Source organism: Bos mutus, chromosome 2, assembly GCF_027580195.1.
Source record: "Bos mutus isolate GX-2022 chromosome 2, NWIPB_WYAK_1.1, whole genome shotgun sequence".
Lineage (NCBI taxonomy): Eukaryota > Metazoa > Chordata > Mammalia > Artiodactyla > Bovidae > Bos > Bos mutus.
Genome location: NC_091618.1, coordinates 8,509,618 through 8,530,565, shown reverse-complemented (window position 1 = coordinate 8,530,565; position 20,948 = coordinate 8,509,618). Strand labels below are relative to the sequence as shown.

Below are 20,948 nucleotides of genomic sequence, written 5' to 3'. Positions count from 1 at the left end.
GTCACAACGAGTTGGACACGACTGACCAACTTTCACTTCACTTCTGCAAGTGATCTACAGAAGGTAATCCAGAAAACAGGATAAAACAGGTCTCTAAGAGAGGAAAAGATAACTGGAGAGCTAATTCTACTGCCTCGTAGAACTTCAGTCTGAGATCCAGGAAGGGCAGATGGAACCAGCCCCACTGAAGCGGAGGGGCGGGGGGGGGGGGCAGGTCTTTCCTTGCATGAACACAATGCGCCACAGCCCACTGCAGCCCTTCCTTCCCAGCTGGGAGGCGTTTTCTCCCAGTATCCCAAAATAGAACTCGTAGTTAGAAGCACAGGATGCTTATTTCAGATAGAAATTTCAGCCACCTTCTCTGCCTTGCTACTCCTCCTCCTCGCTTTATGTATCAATATAAGGTGAGTTTTTCTCACTGTATCAACAACGCTAGAGCCATCACACACATACATGAAACAATGGAAAGGCTATTTGTCTATAATGCTTTAGCTTTTGAGTTACATTCCCTGAAAATGAGGAAGGAATCCTCTTTCAAGGGAAAGCCCAGACAGCTCAGCACCTTCAACAGCAATCACTAGCCCAGACACCCAATGCTTAGAGATTTAAAAAAAAAAAAAAAGATAGACCCGCATTGAGTCAAGAAGTAATTTCAGAATGAATTAATGGAAAGCATAAAAGAAAAGCAGGCTTTTGGTCTGCCTCTTCAAATAAAATCAAAGTTCACTGCCACTTTTAGTTCCAGAAATCAAAGTACAGAGAGTCTAATCCTCTGGAAACTTTCACTCAAAGGAGTAAGAGCTTCAAATTGTGGCAGAAATACTTCTGGTCAATTTTACTCAAATTGTCACAAAAGCTCAATGACTATTTTAAACTAAGAGCAGAAGTTATTAAATGAGAGAAGACAAATAGTATTATTAAACTGTTTTGTTGGGAGGGGGGTTCAGGATTGGGAACACGTGTACACCCGTGGCGGATTCATGTTGATGTATAGCAAAACCAATACAATATTGTAAAGTAATTAGCCTCTAATTAAAATAAATTAATTTTTAAAAAATTTAAAAAAAGAAAATAAACTGTTTTGTTAACATTAAATGTTTTTATAGATTTTGTAACACACTGAATATCTCATGCTAAATACTTTTAACATTTTATTTTAAAAAACCCCTCTGCTAGATTCTTTTGTCATCATGAACCTTGTGCTCCAATCCCTGAAAACAAAAGTGATGCGAGGCTGCTAGGCTCCCTGCCGAAGGTCCACAAGGCGCACGTACTTGTTCTGCAGCAGCTCGTTCTCCTGCCGGAGCTGGCCCATTTCTGAGCGGATCCCTCGCTCGGTGCTTGAGAGAGAGCTGATCTGACTCCGGAGCTCCTGCTCCACTTGCCTGCTGGCCTGCAGGTCGGCCTTTAACTTTTTAATGTCTTGTTCCAGCCTAGGAGAAGGAAAAGAGCAGCATCTTCATCACTGAAGGGGCACCCCTGGGGCTCTGAGAGAGACCCTGGCTGAAGTCCTTGAGGGCTGGCTGGACGGCGGAGCATCCCGCCATCACTGCAACTCCCGTCCGCAATCAGCCTTTGAATGAGTGCTTCTGCCTGGGTCCCCATGCCTTCCCACCAGAAGGTAACTTTTGCTTCTCCTCAAACATTTGTGAACACCGACAGGTGAAGATGGTGACTTGTATCTGAGCTGCTAACAAAGGAGGAGGGGGAGGCAGAGGGAGGGTGGCTGAAGGGGAAGGTCCCCTCCCCACTGGTGAATTCCCCATGCTCCTCAGCACAGGAGATATGCTCATAGCAACCAGCTCAGGACCCATCTGCTTTGAGACATCCTGACAGGTCAGAATCTACTCTCTGAGATTCCCTCCCACCATGGGCCAAGAAGACAAGCGTCTGAGACAAACTCCTGAAACTGCTATCATCCTTGCTAAATGATGCTCACACTTGCGGTGACTGTGACAGAAGAGCTCATTAGACTCAACAACAATGAAAAAAGGAACAAATTACATGATCTACGAATCATAAGAAAACTCCATCTGTGAAATGAAGCTTATCTTTTCAATTCTTCACTCCTATTTCATCTATTTCTTTAAAACAGTCACAGTTTCACTCCAAGTGACATGCACCGGGGAACTATTATGTGCACGTGCAGGACTCAACAGGGTCGACAAGAAGTACATGTCAAGCCCCTTTCTTCATGAGAGGACTTTCTGAGTTCACTAGAGGCCAATAAACAGACATCTGAAATGATTAGACCATAACACAGGGAGGCCACAGTTAAATGCATGCTAAAAGGAATGACTAGTATCTCATGAGAATATATGTGTCAGATGCTATCCTGTAGATTTTAACGGCACGGATTCATTTAACCTGTCCAACTATGAGGTAAGCTGAAAAACCTTGGCAGGTTATTAGTCCATTTTTAAAGATGAAGAAACCTAGATTCAGAAAAGTCTTCAGCCTAAGGTCACACAGGCAACCTAGCTCCACAGTCCACTCTCTTCTCCCGCCGGCCAAACTGTGGCTCCATCAGCCATAGCACGGCGTGGGGAGAAGTGCCACAGGAGTTCCGAGCAGAGAAGATGGAAAATGAGCTGGGCCTCAAAGGTTGGGCAGGATTTGGAGAAGCAGAAGGGGAGGATGAGGCATTCTAAATAAGGGGAAACACTCTCAAAAGCACCACTAGCCACAGATATAGGGACAGGGCAATCAGTCTGGCCTCTGAGGAAGGGACCTACTCTGGTAATAGAGGGAGAAAGAATAGAAGGGGGTTGGAGATTGGACTGTGGAGACCGGCACTGAAGGTCAGGCCAAGGATGACTGCCAGGAGAGATTCAGAAGACACCTGTTCCTACAAACTTACAGGTAGGCAGATGTCAGTTTGCTCTGACAAGATTCCTGTGCATTTCACTAATCCAACATAGCAACAGAACCAAGATTTTTGGAGGGTAATGGTGATTGCTCCTTAGAACTGCCCGCTCCACAGCCTAGGGCCTTACAGATATGTTTCATGAAACATTAAATCCCCAGGGCCCATCAATCACTGCGATCAACACTTACTAAATGCATACACTGTGGCCGGGTATTCCTTACAAAACCAAAGAGCGGCTTTATTTACTTTTTTCCCTTCAGCCACCTGAAACTAAACCTCAAAATCAAAAAGTCATGCAACATCTATTGTTATTTCCAGGTGCAGGAGCCGAAAGAGCACAGACTAGAGACCCCATGTTCCAGAGGCACTGCCGGGTCTCCTGACACAGCTCGGTCCCCAGGGAAGGGTCACGAACGGACATCACGCCACACTTTCCCTATTACCAGGGTTATTCCAGTTGAATGTACTCCCAAAACGGCTCTAAACAATCACCAACTGGCATTTATACCATCCCCACACCATCCCTCGTTCACCCAAAGTAACCCAAGGCATATTTTCCAAAACAGGTCGACGCCGTCAGGTTATCTCCATTAAGAAGTCTGGGTGAAAAACGTGTTAGCTAATTTATCTTTTTGAGAAGTCAGTTTCACTGCCTGAGGAGTACATTTTTAGTCAAAAAAGGATGAGCTTTAAGAAGAGACTAGGGACTTAGCATGGTTTAGAAATGGGATAGAGGATCAGGACTCTAGACTCAGCTATGGTGCCAACTCTGTGACCCTGACCAAGGCATGTAACCTTTCAGGACTCAGTTTCTCCATCTGAGGCAAAATGATCTCTAAAGTTCCTCTCAACTTGGTCTAGGATTTCTAGGCCTGACACACTTACCACTGGCTGCTGATCTGCTCCTTCAGATCAGCAACCTAAGCTGTACCATATGTAGGGCCCAGGAATCAAGTTCCACACAACCTGTTACTGGGGCAAAGCATGTGCCGCAGTTGGGAACAAGAGAAAGATTAAATACACAAAGGCTCTGTGTGTGTGTGTGTGCGCGCGTGCACTCTCAGTTCTGTCTGACTCTCCGAGACCCCACAGACTATAGACCGCCAGGCTCATCTATTCATGCAGTTTTCCAGACAAGAACACTGGAGTGGGTTGCCATTTCCTCCTGCACAGGATCTTCCTGACCCAGGGATCAAACCCATGTCTCTTGTGTCTCCTTCACTGGCAGAAATATTCCTTGCCACTGTGCCACCTGGGAAGCCTCTAACGTAAATGTCAGATGTCAATAATTTTGAAGTTATTACTTTTTTGCAGTTTTTAATCTACAAAAGCCAAACTTTCCCACCATGAACTAAGAATAACAATATTCTGAATGAAACTTTCAGAGTTCCTTGAAAAATGTAAAAAAAAACAAGGGAGTTAGTGAAGTTATGAGAGCAAAACAAGCAGAAATATCAAGAGTGTAACTTCTGGAGATCACAGAACGCTAAACAATATCTTCTGTGTGGAGAGCTATGAAAATTTTGTCAAAGACATATAGCAGTACAACATAAGAGATAAAGTGACATGGTTACAAGGGTGTGTTTACTTTGTGAAAATTCATAAGCTGTATAATTAAGATTTGTGCATTTTTGTGGATGTGTGTTATACTTCAATAAAAGACTTATTTTCAAAAATTAAATAACTTAAGCTCACAAGGTATAGAATTAAAATGCTTCAGGATTTTCGTAACTGCTGCTATTAGTTCTGTAAAACTATGAATGACTGTTTTCCAAATCTGTTACTTAACACCAGCATTCCCCAGTTTAAGAAACACTGCTCTACAGGAAACTATAACAACATGTAAGATAACTTAATGTGCTAAATGGTAAATTCTCAGTAATTTTTTAAATTTATGAGGGGAAATTTTTCATTCTCTCTCTGCAGAAAGCATTAATTTCATGTTGAATATTCACTATATTTTAAATCTTTACTGAGGTAGGTGGTAAAATGATTTATAATCCTTTACTGGATTTATGTTTTTATTGGAAAAGTGATACCCAAAGTAAAAAACTGCATACAACAGAAAAGAATAAAAATGTAAATAACTCATAATTCTTTCATCCAGACAGAACCACTATTTGTATCTGGTTTACTTCATGTCTGCATGTCTCTCTTTTCTCTTTCTTAACACACATAAATATTAATATTGCTGACAGAGTACCACGTGCATAGTTTATTTATCTTAAGCACCTTTCCACACTATTAGAAACTTTTCACAAACAACTGCTGCATAATATTACATTGCACAGATGTACTGTACAATCCTACTTTTAAAAATATACCTCAATCCCTGCAAAAAATGTAAACATGAGTTTTTAAAGAATTATGTGCATTAGTAAATTGAACTGAATTGAGCCAGTCAAATGCCAGGGGCATTTATTAGAAAGATAACTACCTGTTATAATGGTATATTTAACCCTTTTGTGTTGAAGATCAGTACTTACTAGGTAAAATGCAGATATATAATTTACTGGTGAGAAGCACCAAGAAGTACTAATTAAATGGTATTAAGAGGTTAATGCAAAATCTTCAAATGTATTCATCGGATTGTATTAAAATGTCAATAGCTGCAACCTAAATTTGAAGCAAGTGGTCAGGAAGAAAATGAGACAGAAGTAATAGTTTATAAACCTTAAAACTAATTTCAGTAAATAGGAGTCAAAAGAAAGGAGGATGCACGCTCTGCAGCCCCTGAGCCACAACTGCGGAAGCCCACACTCTAGAGCCTGAGCTCAGCAGAAGCAGCCACCGCGGTGAGGGCGCCCAACCAGAGAGCATCCCCCACTTGCCGCAGCTAGAGAAAGCCCGCACGCAGCAGCGAAGACCCAGCACAGCCAAAGATAGATAAATGTTTTTTAAAAAAAGAAACGAGGCAAAAACATTCATCTCCAAGCTTAAACCCATTTATCAGAGCTAATTCCTATTTTCCTCCCTACGCAGCACAAGATTAAGGGATAAAAGAGAACTTTTCCTCCAGCAGAGCTACAAACTCATCCAAAAAAGAGAAATAAAGGATCACACAGATCTTAACCACACTTTGGAAAGGGCTTAGGCAGCGAATAAATGCACTCCCTCCTTGCCCAACTCCTGTGGCACCAGTCACCCCTACAAAGGCTGCCCCAGAGTGCTGCCACTTGGGATAGAGACAGGGCACACGGCAAAGCTGGAGTCTATGTGTCCAATAAATACATCCACTTGGGCCCCGTGGGACGAGCCAGGGGTCTGACCAACTCACAACATCACTTATGAGGTCCAGGCACCTTTCCGAGCCAGTTTATTCATAAATTCAAACTCAACTTCTAAACTTGTGAAGCTACCTCTGAACTTCAGCACACCACCTAACTCATAGCCCTTCCACTTACCGGCCCAGCTGACTTAAGGGCAAAACTGACACTCCAAACCTCACCTCTAGCTCCTCTTCTCCCTTAGCCCACTCAACTGAGGTAAGTTATAATGTAAATGGTTAACAATTATTTAATTTTAAGGGGAGATTTTACAGTTTAATAAGGGGTAATTTCCTAGCCTACCAATAAGTATGAAGCTCAAACCTCAGTCTTTCAAGGCAAGCTAGGTAGAAAAAATATCTGTGAGTATCTTGAAGCACACTTGCTGGTAAAACAAAGTACAGTATTCATGTGTCAGCTTTCAGTTGAAAGAAGTATTGTTTTTAAGTATATGAAAAGGTAGGGAGATATCTGACTTCCCTGGTGGCTCAGACAGTAAAGCGTCTGCCTACAATGTGGAAGACCTGGGTTCAATCCCTGGGTCAGGAAGATCTCCTGGAGAAGGGAATGGCAACCCACTCCAGTATTCTTTGGAGAAGGCAATGGCAACCCACTCCAGTACTCTTGCCTGGAAAATCCCATGGACGGGGGAGCCTGGTAGGCTGCAGTCCACGGATCTTGGAGAGTCCGACACAACTAAGATATTTATGTCTAAATGTTTGTAATCCTCATCTTTGGTGGATCACTTGAATTACAGCCACAGTACTGACTTCACTGAAAGTATAAAAGTCTCCAATGTGTACAGCCAGTACCTTCACATTTTAATAAAGCCTGAGGTGTTATGAGGCCTGATTGAGAATACACAAGAACTTTAACACTCTGGGGCAATAAATTTCTCCAGTAAGTGTGCGTATGTGCTAAGTCACTTCACTCGTGTCCGACTTTTTGCAACCCCATGAGCTGTAGCCCACCAGGCTCCTCTGTCCATGGGATTCTCCAGGCAAGAATACTGGAGTGGGTTGCCATGCCTTCCTCCAGGGAATCTTCCTGACTCAGGGATCGAACCTGAGTCTCATGTCTCCTGCATTAGCAGGCGGGTTCTTTACCACTAGCACCACCTGGGAAGCAAGTTCTGCAAAAAAGAGGGAGACTTTTCTTAGCCAGGACTTCACCTGGGAAGGACTAGGTTCCCCACATACTCTGAGTCACACTCCACACCCATTCCAGAAAACAACCTGTATGTACGCCAGAACGACCCCATGAGGCCATCAGGAAGACAAGGAGCCTGGGCTCTGATGGTTATCTCTGAATTCTAAGAAGCTCTGACAGAGATGCTGTAAGCCCTGCAAGAAAACACAGAATTTACAATGCTGCTCGCTCTGTAAGAAAAGGGGCTTCAAAGCTCATCTCCAAATTATACAGCCAAGTGACTGAAAGATGAGTTTTTTACACACACCCATCATACCAGCCAAAACAATTCACTCGTTTCCAGACATCTTGTCTTTAATTATACCATCCCTCCTGGAGGAAAGGCCTCTAATTTTCAAACCTCACTCATTCAAGGCCCAGTTAAACAATAAAAACAAAAATGGCAATAGAAACATATACATCAACAATTACTTTAAATGTAAATGGATTAAATGCTCCAACCAGAAGACAGAGACTGGCTGAATGGATACAAAAACAAGGCCCATATATATGCTGTCTACAAGAAACCCACTACAGACCTCAAGACACATATAGACTGAAAGTGAGAAGATGGGAAAATATATTCCATGCAAATGGGAAGCAAAAGAAAGCTGGAGCAGCAATCTTCGTATCAGACAAAACAGACCTTAAAGAATACTACAAGAGACAAGGAAGGACACTACATAATGATCAAGGGATAAATCCAAGAGGAAGACATAACAATTGTAAATATCTATGCACCCAACACGGGAACACCTCAATACATAAGACAAACACTAACAGGCATAAAAGGAGAAATTGACAGTAACACAATAAGAGGAGGAGGCTTTAACACCCCACTCACACCAATGGACAGATCATCAAAACAGAAAATTAATAAGAAACACAAGTCTTAAATGATACATCAGATGAGATGGATCTCATTGATATCTTCAGGACATTCCATCCAATGCAGAGGAATACACCTTCTTCTCAAGTGTTCATTCTCTAGTATAGACCACATCTTGGGTCACAAATCAAATCTCAGTAAATATAAGAAAATTAAAATTGTATCAAGCGTCTTCTCCAAACACAATGCTATGAGATTAGATATCAATTACAAGAAAAAAACTGTAAGAAACACAAACACATGGAGAGTAAACAACACATTTTTCTATATAGCTAACAGGTTACTTACTATGTAAGTAATAACCAGTAATCTTAGTTATTATTATAGTAATAATTGTTAATATTTATACTATTGGTTATATTATTAATAATATATTAACATTAATTAATATAATTAATTATAATATTAATAACATCAATATTATAATTGATTGGTATAATTAATATTACTACTAATAATAACTAGTAGTAAATAACTAACTAAAGGTTACTGAAAAAAATCAAAAGGGAAATCAAGAAATTTCTAGAAACAAATGACAATGAAAACATGACAACTCAAAACCTATGGGATGCAGCAAAAGCAGTCCTAAGAGGGAAGTTTATAGCAATACAATCCTACCTTAAGAAACAAGAAAAATATCAAATAGACAACCTAACTTTATACCTAAAACAACTGGAAAAAGAAGAACAAAAAAACCCCAAAATTAGCAGAAGAAAAGAATCATAAAGTTCTGAGCAGAAATAAATGAAAAAAAACAACAGTAAAGATTACTAAAACTAAAAGCTGGTTTTTTGAGACGGTAAACAAAATCGACAAACCTTTAGCTAGACTCATCAAGAAAAGAAAAGAGAAGAATCAAATCAACAAAATGAGAAATGAAAAAGGAGAGGTTACAATAGACAATGCAGAAATATAAAGGATTATAACAGACTATTATTAACAAATATACAGCAATAAAATGGGTAACCTGGAAGAAATGGACAGATTCTCAGAAAAATTCAATCTTCCATGATTGAACCAGGAAGAAATAGAAATTATGAACAACCCAATTACAAGCATTGAAATTGAAACTGTGATCAAAAATCTCCCAAAAAACAAAAGCCCAGGACCAGATGGCTTCACAGGAGAATTCTATCAAACATTTAGAGAAGAGCTAATGCCTATCCTTCTAAAACTCTTTCAAAAAATTGCAGAAGAAGGAACACTTCCACACTCATTCTATGAGGCCACCATTACCCTGATACCAAAACCAAAGACACACAAAAAAGAAAACTACAGACCAATATTACTGATGAACATAGATGCAAAAATCCTCAAAAAAATTTTAGCAAACAGAATTCGTCAACACATCAAAAAGCTCATATACCACGATCAAGCTGGGTTTATTCCAGGGATGCAAGGATTCTTCAATACATGCAAATCAATCAATGTGATACACCATATTAACAAACTGAAAAATAAAAACCATATAATAATCTCAATAGATGCAGAAAAAGTCTGTGACACAATTCAGCACCCATTTATGATTAAAACTCTTCAAAACATGGGCATAGAAGGAACTTATCTCAACATAGTAAAGGCCATATATGATAAGCCTACAGCAAACATTATTCTCAATGGCTAAAAACTGAAAGCATTCCCCCTAAGATCAGGAACAAGACAAGGGTGTCCACTTTCACCACTATTATTCAACATAGTTCTGGAAGTCCTAGCTACAGCAATCAGAGAAGAAAAAGAAATAAAAGGAATCCAGATTGGAAGAGAAGAAGTAAAGCTCTCATTGTTTGCAGATGACATGATACTGTACATAGAAAACCTTAAAGATAGTATCAGAAAATTACTAGAGCTAAGCAGTGAATTTAGCGAAGTTGCAGGATACAAAATCAATAAACAGAAATCATTTGCATTTATATATACTAACAATAAAAAATCAGAAAGAGAAATTAAGGAATCAATCCCATTCACCATTGCAACAAAAAGAATTAAATATCTAGGAATAAACTTACCCAAGGAGACAAATGACACCACCCTTATGGCAGAAAGTGAAGAACTAAAGAGCCTCTTGATGAAAGTGAATGCTGCTGCTGCTGCTGCTAAGTCGTTTCAGTCGTGGCCAACTCTGTGCGACCCCATAGACAGCAGCCCACCAGGCTCCTCCGTCCCTGGGATTCTCCAGGCAAGAATACTGGAGTGGGTTGCCATTTCCTCCTCCAATGCATGAAAATGAAAAGGGAAAGTGAAGTCGCTCAGCCATGTCTGACTCTTAGCAACCCCAGGGACTGCAGCCTACCAGGCTCCTCCATTCATGGGATTCTCCAGGCAAGTGTACTGGAGTGGGGTGCCATTGACTTCTCCAAGAAAGTGAATGAGGAGAGTGAAAAAGTTGGCTTAAAGCTCAACATTCAGAAAACTAAGATCATGGCATCCAGTCCCATCACTTCATGGCAAATAGATGGGGAAACAGTGGAAACAGTGTCAGACTTTATTTTGGGGGGCTCCAAAATCACTGCAGATGGTGACTGCAGCCATGAAATTAAAAGACACTTACTCCTTGGAAGGAAAGTTACAATCAACCTAGACAGCATATTAAAAAGTAGAGACATTATTATGCCAACAAAGGTCCGTCTAGTCAAGGCTATGGTTTATCCAGTAGTCATGTATGGATGTGAGAGTTGGACTATAAAGAAAGCTGAGCACCAAAGAATCGATGTTTTTGAACTGTAGTGTTGGAGAAGACTCTTGAGAGTCCCTTGGACTACAAGGAGATCCAACCAGTCCATCCTAAAGGAGATCAGTCCTGGGTGTTCATTGGAAGGACTGATGCTGAAGCTGAAGCTCCAATACTTTGGCCACCTCGTGCGAAGAGTTGACTCATTGGAAAAGACTCTGATACTGGGAGGGATTGGGGGCAGGAGGAGAAGGGGATGACAGAGGATGAGATGGCTGGATGGCATCACTGACTCGATGGACGTGAGTCTGAGTGAACTCCGGGAGTTGGTGATGGACAGGGAGGCCTGGAGTGCTTCAGTCCATGGGGTCACAAAGTCAGACATGACTGAGAAACTGAACTGAACTTAACTAAAGGAGACAAAAGAACTGTACACAGAAAATTATAAGACACTAATGAAAGAAATCAAAGACGACATAAACAGATGGAGAGAGATTCCATGTTCCTGAGTAGGAAGAATCAATATTGTGAAAATACAAAATGCAATCTATAGAGTCAATGTGATCCGTACAAAGTACCAATGGCATTTTTCACAGAACTAGAACAAAAAATTTCACAGTTCATATGGAAACACAAAAGACCCCAAATAGCCAAAGCAGTCTTGAGAAAGAATGGAGCTGGAGGAATCAACCTTCCTGACTTCAGATTACACTACAAAGCTACAGTCATCAAGAGAGTATGGTACTGGCATGAAACAGAAACACAGATCAATGAACAAGATAGAAAGCCCAGAAAGAAACCCATGCACCTATGGGTACCTTATTTTTGACAAAGGAGGCAAGAATATACATACAATGGGGCAAAGACAGCCTCTTCAATAAATGGTGCTGGGAAAACTGGATAGCTACATGTAAAAGAATGAAATTAGAACACTTCCTAACACCACACACACAAAGATAAACTCAAAATGGATTAAGGACCTAAATATAAGACCATAAACTATAAAACTCTTAGAGGAAAACAGGCAGAACACTCAATGACATAAATCAAAACAAGATTCTCTATGACCCACCTCCAGGAGTAATGGAAATAAAAACAAAAGTAAGCAAGGTGAAAACACAGCCCTCAGAATGGGAGAAAATAATAGCAAATAAAACAACTGACAAAGGATTAATTTTCAAAATATACAAGCAGTTCATACAACTGAATACCAGAAAAACAAACACCCCAATCAAAAAGTAGGGAAAAGACCTAAACAGACATTTCTCCAAAGAAGACCTACAGATGGCTAACAAACACATGAAAAGATGCTCAATATTACTCATTATTAGAGAAATGCAAATCAAAACTATAATGAGATACCACCTCATGCTGGTCAGAATGGCCATCATTAAAAAGTCTACAAACAATAAATGCTAGAGAAGGGTGTGGAGAAAAGGGAACGCTTTTGCACTGTTTGTGGGAATGTAAATTGATACAGCCACTATGGAATACGGTATGGAGATTCCTTAAAAAACTAGGAGTAAAACCACCATATGGCCCAACAATCCCACTCCTAGGCATATACCCTGAGGAAACCAAAATTGAAAGAAACACATGTATTCCATTGTTCATTGCAGCACTATTTACAATAGCTAGAATGTGGAAGCAACTTAGATGTCCATTGATAGATGAATGGATAAAGAAGCTGTGGTACATATACACAATAGAATATTACTCAGCCATAAAAAGGAACACATTTGAGTCAGTTGTAATGAGGTGGATGAACTTAGAACCTATTATACAGAGTGAAGTAAGTCAGAAAGAGAAAGATAAATATCATATTCTAACACATATATATGGAATCTAGAAGAATGGTTCTGAAGAATTTATTTACAGGGCAGCAATGGAGTCTCAGTGAACTCCGGGAGTTGGTGATGGACAGGGAGGCCTGGCGTGCTGTGATTCATGGGGTTGCAAAGAGTCGGACACGACTGAGCAACTGATCTGATCTGATCTGATCTAATGGAGAAACAGAGAACAGACTTATGGACATGGGGAGAGGGGAAGTGAGGGTGAGATGCATGGAAAGAGTAACATGGAAACTTACACTACCATATGTAAAATAGACAGCCAAAGGGAATTTGCTGTATGGCTCAGGAAACTCAAACAGGGGCTCTGTATCAACCTACAGGGGTGGGATGGGGAGTGAGATGGGGGGCGGGGAGGTTCAAAAGGGAGGGGATATATGTATACCTATGGCTGACTCATGCTGAGGTTTGACAGAAAATGACAAAACTCTAAAAAGCAGTTATCCTTCAATAAAAAAATTAAATAAATTTTAATAAATTTAAAAAAACCCACAAAACTCTCCGGGATGAGGTGCTGACTTCTAAGGGCCCAATGTTCTCTATCCTTCGGAAATCTGAAAACTCTTACTGTTGCTCTCACTTGGCACTAAACCACTGCCCTGTGCTCTGTTTAAACTTGTTTGGGTTTTTAATCGTTTCCTGTGCATGTTATCTTATTTCTAAAAAGCGTATGAATTCTCTGAAGCCAGGGACTGACAGCACTCTACAATTAGAAGCTGGAAGTGTGTTTCTAAAGTTTCTTTCAGTCTTTCCAAGACCACGCCTCTAACCCTCACTCTGTGTGCATCTCCTCAGTGCTTAGAACAGAACAGGGTCAGTGTCATGTTATAGAGGCTCTGGAAACAACCTATCTGGAGCAGGATGCCAGATTTTTAGTTTAAACAGTGGCTGATGAAGACAGGGGTAAAGGGGCATTTGCTTATCAGGAAGGCAGGTGCACATGAAAAGAACGAGTGAAGAGCAACTGGTTCATCTCGGGAAGTACCTAATTCCATTAGGAGATCCCCAGCATACATTCATCATACAAGACAAGACTTGTTTAGGGACCACACAGCTGTCTCTGCAGGAAACTGAGCTCATAAATCAAAGCTCTGTCCCCAGAAGAAATACTGTTTGCCCTCTCCACCAACTCCTTCCTTTCCCCCCTCTCCAGGTCATTCACCCTGATAGGATAGGCAGCATGGGTCATTCACATAAAGACACGAATGTCTCTCAACTTAAATGAGGCCTACACTGAACAAGTGAAGCTGTTTTAGTATATCCAATGAACCACAACTTTGGAAATAAGGAAATGAAGCTGCCTCAGGTTTCACTGTGATTACTACAATTGCTTACCAGGCACAAGTATCAAAAATAAGTAATAACCTGATGACCTGACTGCTAGGTGAAACCGTATTAGAATACGTTAGGTCTCTGCTCCCTAAGCTGTCCTTTTCATTAAAGAACAAAAAGAGACAGGAAAGGAAATCTAAAGGATTTCACTGGCCACTCAGGGAAATGGGAAAGTGAATTCTTGAAGCCCCTCAAGCATAAAACTAGGGGTGCCATGAACTAGTATTTTTAATGAGGTCCTTAAAGGATATGGTCAGATATGACAGTTTGTATCAAAAGTCTTCAAAATGTTCATATCTGCTGATACAGCATCCCATTCCGAGGCTGGAGATACACACAAAGATTTGTGTAAGAGTGTGTTTGTTGCAATAGTATTTATACTAAGAAAAAAAATCAGTATTCAACAGAAAATGGACTAAATAAATTGGCTAAATAAATATTCAACAGAAAATTGGCTAAATAAATTGTACATTCATGTGTCTGACTGACACGCAACTATTAAAAAACCACTGAGGAAGAATATTCAATGACATGGGAGAATACTCATGACAGAATCAGTGGGAAAACATAATTATAAAACAGTATACATAGTATATGAGCTCCGTTTTGTGAAAAGAAGAAGTATGTATGCAAAAGAAAAAAGACTGAGAGAATGTGTATGTAAGACAGCGGCCATCTCTACTTTCAAAGTTGGAAGTAATCAACATTTGTAACTTATTTTTAATATTTTAATTATTATTTTCTGATTGGGAGAAAAGTTTTTTTTTTTTTTTTTTTTTAAGAGGAGGCTGTTTATTTGCTCTGCATGGTTTTTCAACATTCACTGTTACTCTCAGATTTGCCCACATCACAGGCCAGTTTCAGAATAATGTGAAAGCCTTAGGAAAAACCCAACTGTTTTACTTCTTAAACTTTTTAGGTCACTCCAAAAAAGGGGAACTTAACTTTCTGAAGTAGAAAACGCCTCAGTTCCTAAATCTACATCAACTATTACTTCCCATCCATCAGTCCCTATCAAAGCAACAGTCTAAGTCGAGATTCAAATCCAGCTGGTCTGTGAAATCTGTGAATAACCAGTCTCATGTCCCCTGTTTTGGTGTCTGCTCCAAGAATATGGCAGAAAAACACCCTGATGTGGAAGAAGTCACCATCCTTAGGCATAGGAGGCCTCTATATTGTATCATTTGAGGAACACCTCTGATAGCTCAGTTGGTAAAGAATCTGTCTGCAATGCAGGAGACCCTGGTTTGATTCCTGGGTCAGGAAGATCCCCTGGAGAAGGGATAGGCTTCCCACTCCAGTATTTTTGGGCCTCCTTTACGGCTCAGCTGGTAAAGAATCCACCCGCAATGTGGGAGACCTGGGTTCAATCCCTGGGTTGGGAAGACCCCTGGAGAAGGGCAAGGCTACCCATTCCAGTATTCTGGCCTAGAGAATTCCATGGACTGTATAGTCCATGGGGTCACAAAGAGTCAGATATGACTGAGCGACTTGCAGAGAGACTCAAACTACACTTCTTATCGCGAGATTGCTCCCTTTCCTGCTAAGTGGTTGGAAAGCCTCATGGTCAGGTGTTGAGGACTGCAACAAAAAAGGGAGCAGTCTTTTGACTCTGGAGGGGTGCTGTCAACAGGTGCATGTTTTCCAGGAGCACAAGGAACTCAAGGATAGGAGAAGGCAAAAAGCCCCATTAATACATGGCAGATCAGCTCATGGGATTGCCAGACAGTCCCTAATTAAAAGTCCTTTCTACAGAAGTCCAGTCTTGATTGATGCGGTCAGGAGGGGATGAACAAAATACAAGAATCACAGGAAGGGTCAGGTGCACAGGTTATAAACCGGTGAACCAATCTGGCCCATAAACATGTTTTGTTTGACCTTCTTCTACATGAAGTAAAAAAAATACTTAACTGTGACATTTCACATAAAGATATCTGTTTTTGGCATTTCTTCTAAATATCAGAAGATTTAGCAACATTGAGCCTACAATCCTGCAGAGCAACAACTGGCTGTCCTGTCTGGAAGGGCATGTGCTTTCAAACTCCCAGATGCCATGTATAGTACTGATTATGAATGATGCCAACCCTGGCCCCCAGCTCATGCCTATGCCCTGCCTCATTCCTATATGTGTCTGAGTCTGCTCTACCATCTCTAGAGTCAGGGGAGAGGAAGGACAAGGGCCCTTCTCAGTTTGCTGCACTGTATTTCTATTTCAAATCTGTTTCAACACTCTACCAAGAAAGGAGAAAGAGACCTGAGAGTAGGGAGCTGTCATTCTTCTCACAAAAAAGAAACTAAAACTTGTTTTAATTCTGAGAGGCCCAGCTAGCTAGCAAAAAGGTTTCAGAGATCCCCGAGAGATTTGCACAGACTGAAGTATACTCACACTGGCTGTCAAAGTATTCAAATAGCTAGTTTCTAAATGAGAACGTGAGTAACATTTAAAGACCACAGTTCCTTTTCGTTGGAGTTCCTCCCCTTCAGGGAATCCACCCCTAATCCTTAGCTGGTAATCTTAATTCATTATGTGCCGATGGAGCATACTGACTCAGAATTTAACACAAAATTTTATAGCAGTTCCTTCTGAATTCTAGGGAGCAAACTTTCTAATTGTCTAATCAGAAATTCCTATTGTTGGAATAAAATCTCAGTACTCAACATAAAAGTGTTTCTAATGTGGACTCACCCTATCAAATAATTTACATGTTATTTCATAATTTATCTATGCAACACAGATAATTATTTCCTTTGATCACCTGGATATGGAGACACTAAGTAAACCACTGACTTAAATTCATTAATGCCTAGCTTCTAAAGTGGTGAGTGGTTTTCAAGCTATAAAATAGGCCTGCCTAAGTCTAAAATTATCATGCTTCTCTGACTACATTTATATCCCAGAATATTATAGTTTTAAATCACTGCAATGATTAAAACAAATTCAAACTATATTATGAATTAACATAATAAACAAAGCTAACCAAGTAAAACCCCTAGGTGCCTTAAATACTACGAGCAAGGCAGAAAATGAAAACAATCAGGTCTGACAACACGTTGGCTCAGAAACAATGCTAGACTAATATAAATCAGAAACGTGTTTCCACAGAGACACTAAACTTACTAAATATTAATAGAAATACACTCCATTACTTATTTTTTTCCACTTTATCATTTCCAAAGAATTTAGTAATAGCTACTAAATAGCTACATACAAGATATCTAATCTAATCTAACTAGAACCTCTAAGTGTCTAGATAAAATCTTCTTTCTGAAATGTCACTTATTTTACTAATTTTACCTCGACGCTGGATATGATACTGCTACGAATAAATGATCAAATGCACCTGCAGAAATGGAAAGGCCTGCTTTGGCAGCCACCACTCACAGGGATAGTGTTAGGCACGTCACATGCAGCACGGGTTGTCAGTGCAGGCGACAGGGGGCACACGGACGGCAAGTAGCCAGGGTGAAGTCCAAAGCCCCAATCACTGTCTCCCAAGATCAGATTTTCTTTCACAAACTATTCCTGACACAGAGCAAAATATATTCAAATGAAATGTATTCAGAAGAAAACAAGCCAATGTACCACTTTCTCTCTGGCACCTGAGATGATATACAGGGCAGTCAACACATTTTCTAACCAAGGGGATTTCCTTGGAGGGACGGTTCTGGAACTGAAACGTGGGATCTGAGTTCTCTCTCTCTAGCTACCACAAAGACAAAGAGAACGGCTAGGACTAAGCAGGAAGAGAGAAGGCAAGAGCCACCAGGAAAGAGGAATAAGGCAATGCAAACAGATTTTCTCTGCGTTCTTGGCTGACATGTGGTTTGTGCCTAGATTCCCTGGCCCTGCAGCATAACCATCCCACTGCCAGAAAAAATGGCTTTTTCAACAGCTGTCCCTTGGAGTTTTCTTCCCTTGCCCTTATAACTTCCAGAAATTCCTGAATCTCTTGCACAGCAAGGAAGGGGGCTTAAGAGTGGAAACTCTTTTTATTTTTTAGAAATAAAGTCAGTAACAACTTACTCAAGAACAACTAACAGTGTGATAGAAGGTCCTTGGCTTGGTCTAATGTAACACTAAGGTTTCCCAACTTCAAAAGCCTTTGAATTACACGGCAGCGGCACCGCACTGCAATTACTGAGGCCCGTCTTTCTTCTCTCGGCCGCCTACCTATTATTTTTCCTGGACAAAGGTAACATTTGTTCAGTAAGTATTTATTGAGCATCTACCATGTGCCAATCACCATATATTGTGGCAAAAGAAAAAAGGGGAAGACAAGAGCAAAGGTGGTCCCTGGCCTCATTGAGCTTCAGTTCAGTTCAGTTGCTCAGTCGTGTCCAACTCTTTGCGACTCCATGAACTGCAGGACACCAGGCCTCCCTGTCCATCACCAACTCCTGGAGTTCACCCAAATTCATGTCTGTTGAGTCAGTGATGCCATCCAACCATCTCATCCTCTGTCGTCCCCTTCTCCTCCTGCCCTCAATCTTTCCCAGCATCAGTGTCTTTGCAAATTAGTCAGCTCTTCGCATCAGGTGGCTAAAGTATTGGAGCTTCAGCTTCAACATCAGTCCTTCCAATGAACACCCAGGACTGATATCCTTTAGGATGGACTGGGTGGATCTCCCTGCAGTCCAAGGGACTCTCAAGAGTCTTCTCCAACACCATAGTTCAAAAGGATCAATTCTTCTGCGCTCAGCTTTCTTTATAGTCCAACTCTCACATCCATACATGACTACTGGAAAAACCACAGCCTTGACTAGACGGACCTTTGTTGACAAAGTAATATCTCTGCTTTTTAATATGCTGTCTGCTGCTGCTGCTAAATCACTTCAGTCGTGTCCGACTCTGTGCGACCCCATAGACGGCAGCCCACCAGGCTCCGCCGCCCCTGGGATTGTCCAGGCAAGAACACTGGAGTGGGTTGCCATTTCCTTCTCCAATGCACGAAGTGAAAAGTGAAGTCACTCCATCGTGTCTGACTCTTTGCGACCCCATGGACTGCAGCCTACCAAGCTCCTCCGTCCATGGGATTTTCCAGGCAAGAGTACTGGAGTGGGCTGCCATCGCCTTCTCCGAATATGCTGTCTAGGTTGGTCATAACTTTCCTTCCAAGGAGTAAGCATCTTTTAATCTCATTGAGCTTACATTCTATTATGTGCATAATAAGCCTGTGTAAAAATTCAAAGTATGTAGAAACAGACAATGTAGAAAGTAAACATCTACTATACTCAACTATAATTGACCATTTGGTATAAACTATTTCAAATAATCTTCTGCGTATGAAAAGAATACTTACCCATATTTTGTAATGGGGTCATACTATCTGATCAGTTTTTCTACTTCCTCCCCTTTAACAATCCATCTTGAGGTCTTTCCATTACATTCTTTTTAAGATACGTTTCCACCTTTCAGGGCTTCCCTTGTGGCTCAGCTGGTAAAGAATCCGCCTGCAATGCAGGAGACCTGGTTCGATCCCTGGGTTGGGAAGATCCCCAGGAGAAGGGAAAGGCTACCCACTCCAGTATTCTGGGCCTGATGAATTCCATGGACTGTATAGTCCATGGGGTCGCAAAGAGTAGGACACAACTGAGTGACTTTCACTTTTCCACCTTTCAAGAGAATCCTCTGTAACATTCCCCACTTTAACTATTGTGATCCCCCACGTAGGACTCTTTAGGGACTTGAGATAAGGCTGGAAAAGTCCATATAAGGCCACCTTCCCCAGGTACTTACCCCAGTGAATGCACAAAGGCTCTATCTCTGGAACTGACTGCACTGTCTTGTTTCCTCCCCAGAGTTGGGTCTCAGCTTTGGATTCTATCCTCGCTTTGTGCCTACACTCTCTAAGATGACAAAACAGAGGCTTCTTGGATTCTTTCTTTATTATGCTCTTTCTTTACAGCTACTCACACCAAAATCATACTGAATCCGCTGATAATTAAAAATCAGTATCTAAAAATATGACCCTTTCCTTTCAGTGGATATCTAACTTTAAATTGTCTGTAGATGTCTTAAAATGGGGCTTCCCAGGTGGCCTAGTGGTAAAGAATCGCCTGCCGATGCAGGAGACTCAGGAGATATGGATTCCATCCCTGGGTCAGAAGATCCCCTGGAGAAGGAAATGGCAACCTGCTCCAGTATTCTTGCTTGGCAGGCTGCATTCCATGGACTTGCAAAGTTGGACACAACTGAGCGTGCACACGCACATCTTAAAATGTGGGGAAATGAAAAATTGGAAGTAGTGTAAATTGTCTGTTATTTGTCCCCAAACAGCAAAACCACACTAAGGAGTCTTCTATAAGGCAGAGTTTACACAACAATTTAAAACACTGGTATGTGGAGACAAGATTAAGTTCAGAAGTACAAAGACTGAGAACTGCTTAGTCAAACCACCTGGGCCATCTGTGCCACCAGCTAAGTCCCATCAAGGAAGAAAGTTGGCTGTTCTTAGCTTTTGCTATCTTTGTCCCTCATAAGAAAAACACAAAATCACAAAACATAAACATAAGATTTATAGTGGCTAGAAAGTGGAATGAAGGCCAGTGACATTCTGCTCACCCACCAGCTTAAATTAGAAAGAGATGAGTCACAAATACTCATATCACAGCCTACTAAAACACAATACTAATCAATATATTCACTGATGGACCAGAACATTATAAAGCCTATTTACCAACTATGTTGTCATCAATCTATATGCTCCCAAAATATTTCCCTAAGACCCAGAAGTGGTAATATAAGTTAGTTCCTGGGTATGAATGTAAATTAAACACTCCCCTATGTCAGTGAATAGGTTAGAATTTCTTAGAGAGCTTCTCTACCCCTTCGAACCCCTACCCTCCCCCGCCCCTGCCAACCTTTGCTGAGGCAGGGCTACCATAC

At 41.0% G+C, this 20,948-nt stretch overlaps 1 protein-coding gene across 1 annotated transcript in view; it reads right to left on the bottom strand.

The window, feature by feature from the left end:
* MACO1 (macoilin 1) overlaps window positions 1-20,948 on the bottom strand; it is a 65,716-nt gene that overhangs the window by 14,677 nt on the left and 30,091 nt on the right. Inside the window, exon 7 of the mRNA XM_070383125.1 lies at window positions 1,275-1,433. Within this exon, the coding sequence (XP_070239226.1) occupies window positions 1,275-1,433 (159 nt within the window). The remainder of the gene's footprint in view (window positions 1-1,274; window positions 1,434-20,948) is intronic.